At 39.4% G+C, this 11,240-nt stretch overlaps 1 protein-coding gene across 1 annotated transcript in view; it reads right to left on the bottom strand.

Moving 5' to 3' along the window:
• The window catches only part of ANAPC4 (anaphase promoting complex subunit 4), a 103,042-nt gene that overhangs the window by 59,861 nt on the left and 31,941 nt on the right, over positions 1-11,240 (bottom strand). Inside the window, exons 4-8 of the mRNA XM_007952568.1 lie at positions 7,564-7,638; positions 7,395-7,421; positions 7,257-7,301; positions 6,535-6,619; positions 5,750-5,874 (exon numbers count right to left, since the gene is read on the bottom strand). Of these exons, the coding sequence (XP_007950759.1) occupies positions 5,750-5,874; positions 6,535-6,619; positions 7,257-7,301; positions 7,395-7,421; positions 7,564-7,638 (357 nt within the window). The remainder of the gene's footprint in view (positions 1-5,749; positions 5,875-6,534; positions 6,620-7,256; positions 7,302-7,394; positions 7,422-7,563; positions 7,639-11,240) is intronic.

Raw genomic sequence — 11,240 nt, 5'->3', positions numbered from 1 at the left:
TATATATATATATATATATATATATATATATATATATAGTTTTTTATATATCATAAACCAAATGATGTCTCATAAAGCTGTTATAAAAATGTCTATTACAAATTTCCCAGAAAGAGTAAACCATGTGCGTATAGCTCCAAATACAATCCTGCAATGGTATTTTCACAGACGCTGAACAGGGAATATCCACCAGGGTGACAGTGAATCACTTAGTCAAGACTTCTCAGAGCGCTGAGTGCAACAAAGACTGCTGGAAGCCATCACACACATCGCCAGTTTGAATCTTTTGTTGTTGTTTTGTTCTACTTTTGAGGGGCTGGGTGCACTTTGGGTTAAGTGATCAGGATATTTAAGATGACAATTTAAGGAAAACTTATTGAAGGCAAGGCTACTAAAGTTTAAAGACTAGAGTCCAAACAGTTTTCTCGATCGACAATACAACTACACACAATAAAAATGATTTTTCATTGTATTAAGTGACCATCATATTCAAGAAGCAATGTGCTCCCTGTGCCTCAACTTTCCGCTCGGCCTATAAAGTGAACAACAAGAGCAGGAAGGCGCCTGCTCATTAGAACAATCAACCATATAAGGTCAAAAGGGCAGCATCTGCCCAGGGATAAAGCCCAGAAGGCAGGAAGGGATAAGAAAGAAAGATGAAGGGAAATGGTAAACACAGGGAGAAAGTGGGAAGAGTTCTGTTACACTGAGGAGAATGCAATGTCACAAAACAAAATGTGGATGAATTTGCTCTATAAACTTTCACCCAAATCACAATAAAAACATAAAAAATAAAAAAATACGTTTTAAAAAAGCAACAGCAGCAGTGTGCTGGTTAAGAGCACACACTGCCCAGCACCACTTTCCAATCCTATGCCATCAGGCAACTTGTGCGTTCTGTGTTACCCACGTACTTCTCTATGTTGCTGTTAGATGCCGTCGAGTCATCTCCGACTCATAGCGACCCTATGCACAGCAGAACAAAACACCGCCTGGGCCTGCACCAGCTCCGCGATCCCTGCTGTACTTGAGCCCATCACCGCAGCCACTGTGCCACTGTGTCAATCCATCCTTCCCCTCTTTCGTCGACCCTCCACCCTACCAAGCATGACATCCTTCTCCAGGGAATGGCCCCTTCTGACAACATGACCAAAGTAGGTGAGATGAAGTCTGGCCATTCTCGCTTCCAAGGAGCATTCCAGCCGCACTTCCTCCAGGACAGATCTGTTAGTTCTTTTAGCAGTCCATGGTACTTTCAGCATTCTTTTTCAGCACCACAACTCAAAAGCATCAACTCTTCTTCAGTCTTCCTTATTCACTGTCCAGCTCTCATATGCATATGAGACAACTGAAAATATCATGGCTTGTGCCATCAGGTGCACCTTAGTCCTCAAGGAGAAAACTTTGGTTCTCAGCACTTGAAAGAGGTCCTTTGCAGCTGACTTGCCCAGTGCTACACATCGTCTAATGTCCTGACTGCTGCCTCCATCATCTGATGTCCTGACTGCTGCCTCCATTGGTGTCAATTGTAGAACCAAGCAATGTGAAGTGCTTGACAACTTCAGTCTTCTCTCCATTTATCATGATGCTGCTTACAGGTCCAGTTATGAGGATTTTTGTTTTCTTTATATTGAGATGTAATCCATACTGCAGACTGTATTTTTCAATCTTCATCAGTAAGTGCTTCAAATCATCCTCACTTTCAGCAAGCAAAGTTGTGTCATCAGCATATCACAAATTGTTAATGATTCTTCCTCCAATCTTGATACCACATTCTTCTTCACATAGTCCAGCTTCTTGTATTATTTGCTCAGCATACAGATTGAATAAGTATGCTGAAAAGATACAACCCTGATGCATTCCCTTCTTGATTTTAAACCAGCCTCCTGGTCTAGGTACAGGTTCCTCATGAGCTCAATTAAGTGTTCTGGAATTCCCATTCTTCTCAATGTTATCCACAATTTGTTACGATTCACACAATCAAATGCTTTTGCATAGTTGATAAAACTCAAGTAAACATCTTTCTGGTATCCTTTGCTTTGAGCCAAGATCCATTTGACAGAAGTTATGATATCCTTACTTCTCTATAGCATGGGGCCAATAATAGTCTCTGTCAAATTTCTATTGTGTTTTACTGACTATGCAAAGCATTCTACTGTGTGGATCATAACAAATTATGGATAATTTGTTATGTATACAGAAACCTGTACATAGACCAACAGGTTGTTGTTTGAACAGAACATAGGGATACAGTACAGTTTAAAACCAGGAAGGATGTGCATCAGGCTTCTATTTTTTCACCATACTTATTCAATCTGTATGCTGAGAAAATAATCTGAGAAGGCAGACTATAAGAAGAAGAATGAAACATCAAAACTGGAGGAAGACTCATTAACAACCTGAAAGCTGTAGATAACACAACCTTGCTGGCTGAAAGTGAAGATGACGTGAAACATTTACTGATAAAGATCAAAGACTATAGCCTTCAGTATGAGTATACAACTCAACATAGAACAAAAATCCTCACAACTTGACTAATAAGCAACATCATAGTAAAAGGAGAAAAGACTGAAGTTGTCAAACATTCCATTTCACTTGGATCCAGAATCAACACCCAGGGAAGCAGTAATCAAGAAATCAGAAATAGTACAACACTGGGCAATTTGCCGCAAGGGACCACTTTAAAGTGCTAAACAGTAAAGAGTAGTGATGTTGCTTTGAAGATTAAGATGCACGTACCCCAAATCGTGATACTTTCAATCACCTCATATACATGTGAAACTTGGACAATGAATAAGCAAGATCAAAGAAGAGTTGATGCCTCTAAATTGTGGTGCTGGTGAAGAATACTGAAAACACCATGGACTACCAGAAGAATTCAGAGGATATCTGAAGAATAGATTTGATGCACTGAACACCAATGACCAAAAACCAGGCAAACTGGGAATAGCATCAAGAACATCATCTATGAAGAAAGCAAAAGGTCATTAAAAAGGCAAGAAAAGACCAAAATGGATGTCAGAAGAGACTCTGAAACTTGCTCTTGAATGGAGAGCAGCTAAAGCAAATGGAAGAAATGACAAGATAAAAGAGATGAATAGCAGATTTCAAAGAGCTATTAGAGAAGACAAAGTCAATTACTGTAATGAAACGTGCAAAGACCTGGAGTTAGAAAACCAAAGGGAAGAACATGCTTGGTATTTCTCAAGCTGAAAAGAACTGAAGAAAAAATTCAAGCCTCAAATTGCAGTATCAATAGATTTCATGGGTAAAATACTAAATGATGCAGGAAACATCAAAAGAAGATGAAAGGAATACATAGTCACTGTACCAAAAAGAACTGGTCAATGATCATCCATTTCAGGAGGTGGCATATGACCAAGAACCGATGGTACTGAAGGAAGAAGTCAAAGCTGCACTGAAGGAACTGGTGAAGAACAAGCCCTCCAGGAATTGATGGAATACCCACTGAGATGGTTTAACAAATGGATGTCGTGCTGGAGGAAGTTACTCATCTATGTCAAGAGATTTGGAAGACAGCTACCTGGCCAACTGACTGGAAGAGCTCCCCATTTGTACCCATTCCAAAGAAAGGTGATCCCGCAGCATGTGGAAATTTCAAACAATATCATTTAACATCACATGCAAGTAAAATCTTACTGAAGATAATTGGAAAACGGATGCAGCAGAATATTGACAGGGAACTTCCAGAAATTCAAGCTGGATTCAGAAAAGGATGTGGAACAAGGGATATCACTGCTGATGTCAGATGGATCTTGGCTCAAAGCAACGAGTACCAGAAAGATGTTGTGTTAGGGTGGATTCTCTAGAGAAGCAAAACCAGTAAAGCTTATATATACAGAGAAAGAGAAATTTATCTTAGGAAAATGGCTCACACACTTATAGAAGCTGGCAAGTCCCAAGTTCTTCGATCAAATGTCAAGTTGGAGGCTTTTCCCGACTCACCCAGCTATAGGGGCTGACGAGCTCAAGGTTGGCAGGCAGGATACCAGCTCTTCATGCCAACAAATGACAAATCCAAGATCACCAGGCCGAATGGTGGATTGTTCACTCAGGGACAGTTTTAGGCAGCACAAGAGGATCCCGATCCACAGAAGAGTGTCTCATTTTCCCAGGATGTCCATGAATACATTGGAACCAGGCCACACCCCTAGGGCAACACCCTTTCAATGGACTGGATGCTCAAAACATATACAAGTCTGATCTCACTATGGGAATAACCCACATCACAATTGTTTAAATCACTCAGAATTGTGGTCCAGTCAAATTGACACACAATTCCAATCATCACAGATGTCTACCTATATTTTACTGACTATGCAAAAGCCTTCTATTGTGTGGATCACAACAAATTATGGATAACATCGAGAAGATTAGGAATTCCAGAACACTTAATTGAACTCATCAGGAACCTGTACATAGACCAGGAGGCTGTTGTTCAAACAAAACAAGGGGATGCTGCATGGTTTAAAATAAGAAAGGGGGTGTGTCAGGGTTGTATCCTTTTACCATACTTATTCAATCTATACGCTGAGCAAATAATCTGAGAAGCTGGACTATAAGAAGAACACGGTGTCAGAATTGAAGGAAGACTGCTTAACAACCTGTGATATGCACATGACACGACCTTGCCTGCTGAAAACGAAGGTGACTTGAAGCACTTAGTGATGAAGATTAAACACTACACTCTGCAGTATGGATTATGCCTCAACATAAAGAAAATGAAAATCCTCACAACTGGACCAATAAGCAGCACCGTGATAGATGGAGAAAAGACTGAGGTTGTCAAAGATTTCTTATTACTTGGTTCCACAATCAATACCAATGGAAGCAGCAGTCAAGAAATCAGACAACATACTGCACTGGACAAATCTGCTGCAAAAGACCTCTTTAAAGTGCCAAAGAGTGAAGATGTCTCTCTGAAGACTAAGGTACACCTAACCCAAACCATGGTGTTTTCAATTGCCTCATATGCATGTGAAAGTTGGATAATGAATATGGAAGATGGAAGAAGAGTTGATGTTTTTCAATTGTGGCATTGGCAAAGAATACTGAAAGCACCGTGGACTGCCAGAAGAATGAACAAAACTGTCCTGGAAGAAGTGCATCTGGAATGCTCCTTGGAAGTGAGAATGGCCAGACTTCATCTCACTTACTTTGGTCATGCTGTCAGAAGGGACCACTCCCTGGAGTGCTTGGTAAAGTGGAGGGTCAGTGAAAAAGGGAAAGACCCTCAATGAGATGGACTGACACAGTGGCTGCAATGATAGGCTCAGTTATAGCAAAGATTATGAGGATGTTGCACGACCTGGCAGTGTTTCTTTCTGCTGTACACAGGTTCACTATGACTCGCAGCTGACTCTACAGCACCTAGCAATATCCATTAAACTGATGTGAAGTTTCAAATAATTATTATGAGCACTTGGTACTTGGCATGTATTAAACAATCAATAAATATTAGTTATTATTATTATTAGGGTCAGAATCTTAAGAAAACATGGTACAAGGTTGAATTGGCATAGTGTCCAGGTCATTAACAGACCATGAAAGCACTGTTTTTATGAAAACGGTATCTGACCATGGAAATAATAAAATGTTATTCACTATAAGACTATATATACAAGCTAGGGAAACTCCCAAGTTGTTTTGTTTTGTTTTAATGATCCTTAGAATCCCGTGATAAAGAAAACCTGTAAAGCCTACCACAAATATATTTGTTGTGTATTGCTATTGGGTATCAAGACTCACCTGAAAGTAAGAAACTTCTGAAGCACCATCTGAAGAAACCTCTGTGACCACTGATAATGATTTCAGATCACTTGATAAACATAATGCAAGGCAAGTACCAGCAATCTGTAAAACATTCAACCCCTCAAATACTCAGTATTATCAACACAGGAGGAGTTTCCATAGAGCTTAACCAAGTAGAAACACATACACCTGGCTCCTGCCATGCACATCTAGCAGATGACAGTGGGCATCCACCTACATGGTCCTTCCTAATCACCAGAACACACACACATTCCCCCAAGGTCCCAAATCTTTGTTGGAGAACCAACACATTCCACACAGTGTACTGTATTTTCTACCTCCTTAGGGAATGCTAAGAGTAAAGACAAAAGAGCTATGGAGAAGACTGAGACTTCACAACTGCGGCTGAGTTGGTACCAAGCATAAGATTGTTTCTGATGACTTGCACCACATTCCAATCACAAACTATAGCTCTTATCTATCACAGGCTAGTAAACGCTAAATCATCATCAAGTGTATTACAGCAATTTTTTTTGGTTTAAAAAAAAAAAATAGCAACTTAGTAACTAAAGTCTTCTAATAGCCCCCAATCTTTACAGATATCATTTCACTATTTTATCTTAGTAAGAAAATTATACTTTTAACAGTTAAGAACTTATCTCAACAGCTGAAACTGAAAAAAGAAGTTTTCTTTTTTTTTACATAAATCAATTAATTGTCACATTCTCAGAAAAATGACATAGAAAATTTTTAAGAACTTACCCCTGTGACTCGAGCAATTTTGAACATTCCATAAGCATAAAGCTCAATGAACCCAGAACTTCCTCCAAGGACAAGAATATTCAGCCTAATTAAAAATAATGCAACAAGCTAAGGGCCAATCAACAACAGAGCTGACCACATTCCTAAACCAAGATCTGAATTGTCACTGTTGTCATTTAACCTACAGGTGAACACTCTCCTGCAGGGAGAACTGAAACACCCCTGCAAACCCACCACTCATCCTCCACTTTCCATCACCTTGGGCTGATTCCATCTTCTCTAAAGGAAGAACATAAATTTCACCTAGCTTAAAAAAATCAGTTTAGAGCAAATTAAGAATATATTATTTTAACAACAATTGTATTGCTATTCTCTCAATAACACAATAATGCTTTCTCCAACTTATACCAGTACCATCTGTCTTATTGAGGCTACAGTACTCAATCTGCTAATGAGCTTAAAGAACTTGAATACTTACTAAATTTTAGAAACTCTCTCCTCCTTTACTTATGATACAAGGTTATTAAGACTTGCCACAATGAAAGATCATACAATGAAAACTAGTAAGTAACAGAAAGTAATGTCTGTATATTGTTCAGAGCTGCTAATGTCAGCAAGGTAGTAACAGAACAAATAAGGGACTCACTCTTGACATTGTCTCAAATATTAAACATCAACTTTAAGAAACTAGACTTGCTACATAAGATATATACAAGTTTTACCTGACATCTCCCAAGAGCTTAATAATTTCTTCAGAATTTTCTTCACTAAAATACAAACAAAAAGGTTATTTTTCAACCACACGTAAAATAATAAAAGATTACCTTACTTGAAAAAAAAGAAAAAAAGGCCTATCTTACCTAAATATTTTTGATGTGTTGCTGTAACTACAGAAAAACATAGATTAGGATAAGAAACAGTCAATAAAAATTTATTTTAAAACACTTATAAACTGTCACATAAATGTTAAGAGTAAATGGGAAAAAATCTGCAAAATTAATTCCAAAGAAATTAAATTCTGAAACTTACTTTTTTGGCAACGTTGGGAGTTTAGGCAAGAGGAGATTTGACTCATCCTCAGCATTGTAGAAAGATGTTAGGACACTAGAAAGGAAACAAAGAGACATTACCAAACACCAAAGATTTCACTTCTCTTTCCACCGAAAAATGTTAATTTTGAAAAAGATGCCCAGTTTTCAGGAATCATGCAGACGAGAAGACAATGGGATGGTATATATAAAACCCTGAAAGAGAAAAATTTCCAACCAAGAATCATTTTCCCAGCAAAATTGTCCCTCAAATATGATGGTGAAATTAGGACATTTCAAGATAAGCAGACATTAAGGGAATTTGTTAAAACCAAACCAACCTTACAAGAGATGCTAAAGGGAGTCCTTTGGACAGAGAGGCAACACAGCCAACAACAGAACATTAACACACATGATGATATAACCCAGAAACCAACCCAGCTATGGAAGTATCCACAGTAAATAAGCCTGTAAACAGGGAACCAGAGACATCAATTGACAAATGAGGACAACTACAAACCAAAGATAGGGATGTCAAGACAACTACAAGATAGAATGGACTGTTACAAACTTGGGAAAAAAACTATAAATCACAGGGTAACATCAAAGAAAAATGATAAACCTTCACATCAAAATAAAAAAGAGGCCCAGAACAAATATTTAGCAAATACTAAAACGATATCAACAAAGGAAGTGATAACACAAATTATAAACAAAATGAGCTCAGCATAGAAAATTATATGGAACAAAGAAATCAACACCACAAAAAAGCACATAACAAAAATGACAGCAACAAATTCATGTTTGCTGATAATTTCATATCTGGCAAGGGACTTATCTCTAAGATTTATAGAAAACTCCAACGTCTCAACAGCAAAGGAATTAACAAACCAATTGAAAAATGGGCAGAAGACATGAGTAGACACTTCACCAAGGAGGATATTCAGGTGGCCAGCAAATACATGAAGAGATGCTCACAATCACTGGCCATCAGAGAGATGCAAATCCAAACAACGAGATACCATCTGCAAAAAGGGCAAGGAGGCCACATCTCCTGACGTCCTCTAGCCCAAGAGGAAGACAGAATCACCATCAATAGCAAGGCCTATTACTGCAAGGCCAGCCACCCTGCCTCCCTCCAACCCTTTCACCAACCATTCCTGCCCAAGCACCCACCACCTCTCTCCTGGGTTCGATAATTCGCTGCAGTGGCCACAGAACTCACAGATTATGGGGTTTATTAGGAAAGCACCAGGCTACAATTCAAGTTCAGGAAAAACATGCAGTCTCTCTCCCAGCCCACAGTCTCTCTCCTAACAGTCTCTCAGTCTCTCTCCCAACAATGCGTATTAATAATATCATTAATATCACACACAAGTAAAATCTTACTGAAGATAATTCAAAAACAGTTGCAGCAGTATATTGACAGAGAACTTCCAGAAATGCAAGCTGGATTCAGGAGAAGATGTGGAACAAGGGATATCATTGCTGATGTCAGATGGATCTTGGCTCAAAGCAAAGAATACCAAAAAGATGTTTACTTGTATTTTACTGACTAAACAAAAGCATTTGAATGTGTGTTTCATAACAAATTATGAATAACATTGAGAGGAACGAGAATTCCTCTCGTTCCTCTCAATGTTATTCATAATTTGTTATGAAACACACATTAATTGTACTCATGAGGAACCTGTACAGAGACCAGATGGCTGTCACGCGAACAGAAGAGGACACAGCATGGTTTAAAATCAAGAAGGGAGTGCATCAGGATTGTATCCTTTCCCCATACTTATTCAGTCTGTATGCTGAGCAAATAATCCAAGAAGCTGGACTATAAGAAGAAGAATGTGGCATCAGAATTGGAGGGAGAATCCTTAATAACCTGCGATATGGAGATGACACAATTTTCCTTGCTGAAAGTGAGGATGACTTGAAGCACTTACCGATGAAGATTGAGGAACACAGTCTGCAGAATGGAATACATCTCAGTATAAAGAAAACAAAAATCCTCACAATAAATGGAGAAAAGATTGAAGTCGTCAAAGACTTCATGTTGCTTGGTTCTACTGTCGACGCCAATGAAAGCAGCAGTGAGGACATGAGACAACGTATAGCACTGGGCAAAACAGCTGCAAAGGACCTCTTTCAAGTGCTGAAGAGCAAAGATGTCTCCTTGAGGACTAAGGTGTGCCTGACACAAACATGACATTTTCAGTCGCCTCATATGCAAGTAAGAGCTGGACAATGAATACGGGAGACCAAAGAAGAGTCAGTGCTTTTGAGTTGTGGTGCTGGTGAAGAATGCTGAAATTACTGTGGACTGCTAAAAGAACTAACAAATCTGTCCTGGAAGAAGTGTAGCTGGAATGGTCCTTGGAAGCAGCAATGGCCAGACTTCGTCTCACCTACTTTGGTCATGTCAGAAGGGACCATGCCCTGGAGAAAGATGTCATGCTTGGTAAGGTAGAGGGTCAACGAGAGAGGGGATAGGTCCTCAACAAGATGGACTGACCTGGTGGCTATGGCAGTGGGCTCAAGTATAGCCAGAACCCTGGAGCTGGTGTGGGACCGGGCAGTGTTTCTTTCTGCTGTGCGTAGGGTCACTGTGAGTTGGAGATGACTCTACGACACCTAACAATAACACAACCCATTCATAGGAGATCTGGTGGCATAATGCCTAAGGCATTTGACTGCTAACCAGAAGGCAGTTAAAACCCACCAGCCACTCCTCAGAAGGAAGTTTGGCATTCATATTTAAGATCCATTTTTTCTTTGGATTCATTGTTCTTGTTGAATTTTAAGATACTCTTTATGTTAAGGGAAATATTTTCAGTATCTCACTCAGCAATGAGTGTCTCTTACATCTCTTTCCCAGAAGCGCATATCTCTTTCAGCAGTACATCTTCTTCAAACAGCAGTCAGAGAGAGACTTCTTTTGCCTCTAGGAGGCCTCCTTTTGAGCCCGGCAGAGGGGCCAAACTAACCAATCATAACATCAGAATTCTAAGACCTGAGAGAGAGCAGGAACCTCCCAGAACATTGCTTTGTGTTGCGCCCAACAGATATACCCCAGGTGGATAACTTTTACAATCAGGAGCTCCTCAGTTGCTCACAGAAAATTCCACCACAGAGTTTACAAAGACTTATGGATAGAAAAGCCACACTAAGTAATTTACTACACCATACCATCACACCCCAGTACTGATGGCAAGGTTCAATGAGACAGAAAATAACAAATGCTGGGGGTTTGTGGAGAGATTGGGACTCTTATACACTGCTGGTGGGACAGTGAAGTGATATAGCCACTGTGGAAAGCAATATGGTGATTCCTTAGAAAGCTAGAATTGGAGATACCATTTGACACAGCAATTCCATTACCAGGTATATATCCTAGAGAGGTGAGAGCCAAGATAGAACAGATATATGCACACTTATGTTCATCGCAGCACTATTTACAATAGCAAAAAGATGGAAATGTCCTACGTGCCCATCAGCAGAAGACTGGATGACCAAACTATGGTACATACATATAATGGAATGCTATGCAGCACTAAAGAATAATATTGAGTCTGCAAAACACCACATAATATGGATGAACTTGGAGGACATTATGCTGAGTGAAATAAGTCAATCACAGAAGGACAAATACAGTATTAGTTCATTGTTGTGGAGGGTCAA

This window comes from Orycteropus afer, unplaced genomic scaffold (assembly GCF_000298275.1).
Source record: "Orycteropus afer afer isolate SDZICR_OR568_19922 unplaced genomic scaffold, OryAfe1.0 scaffold00346, whole genome shotgun sequence".
NCBI lineage: Eukaryota > Metazoa > Chordata > Mammalia > Tubulidentata > Orycteropodidae > Orycteropus > Orycteropus afer.
Note: the sequence above shows the minus strand (reverse complement) of the source record. Positions and strands in the feature narration are given on the sequence as shown.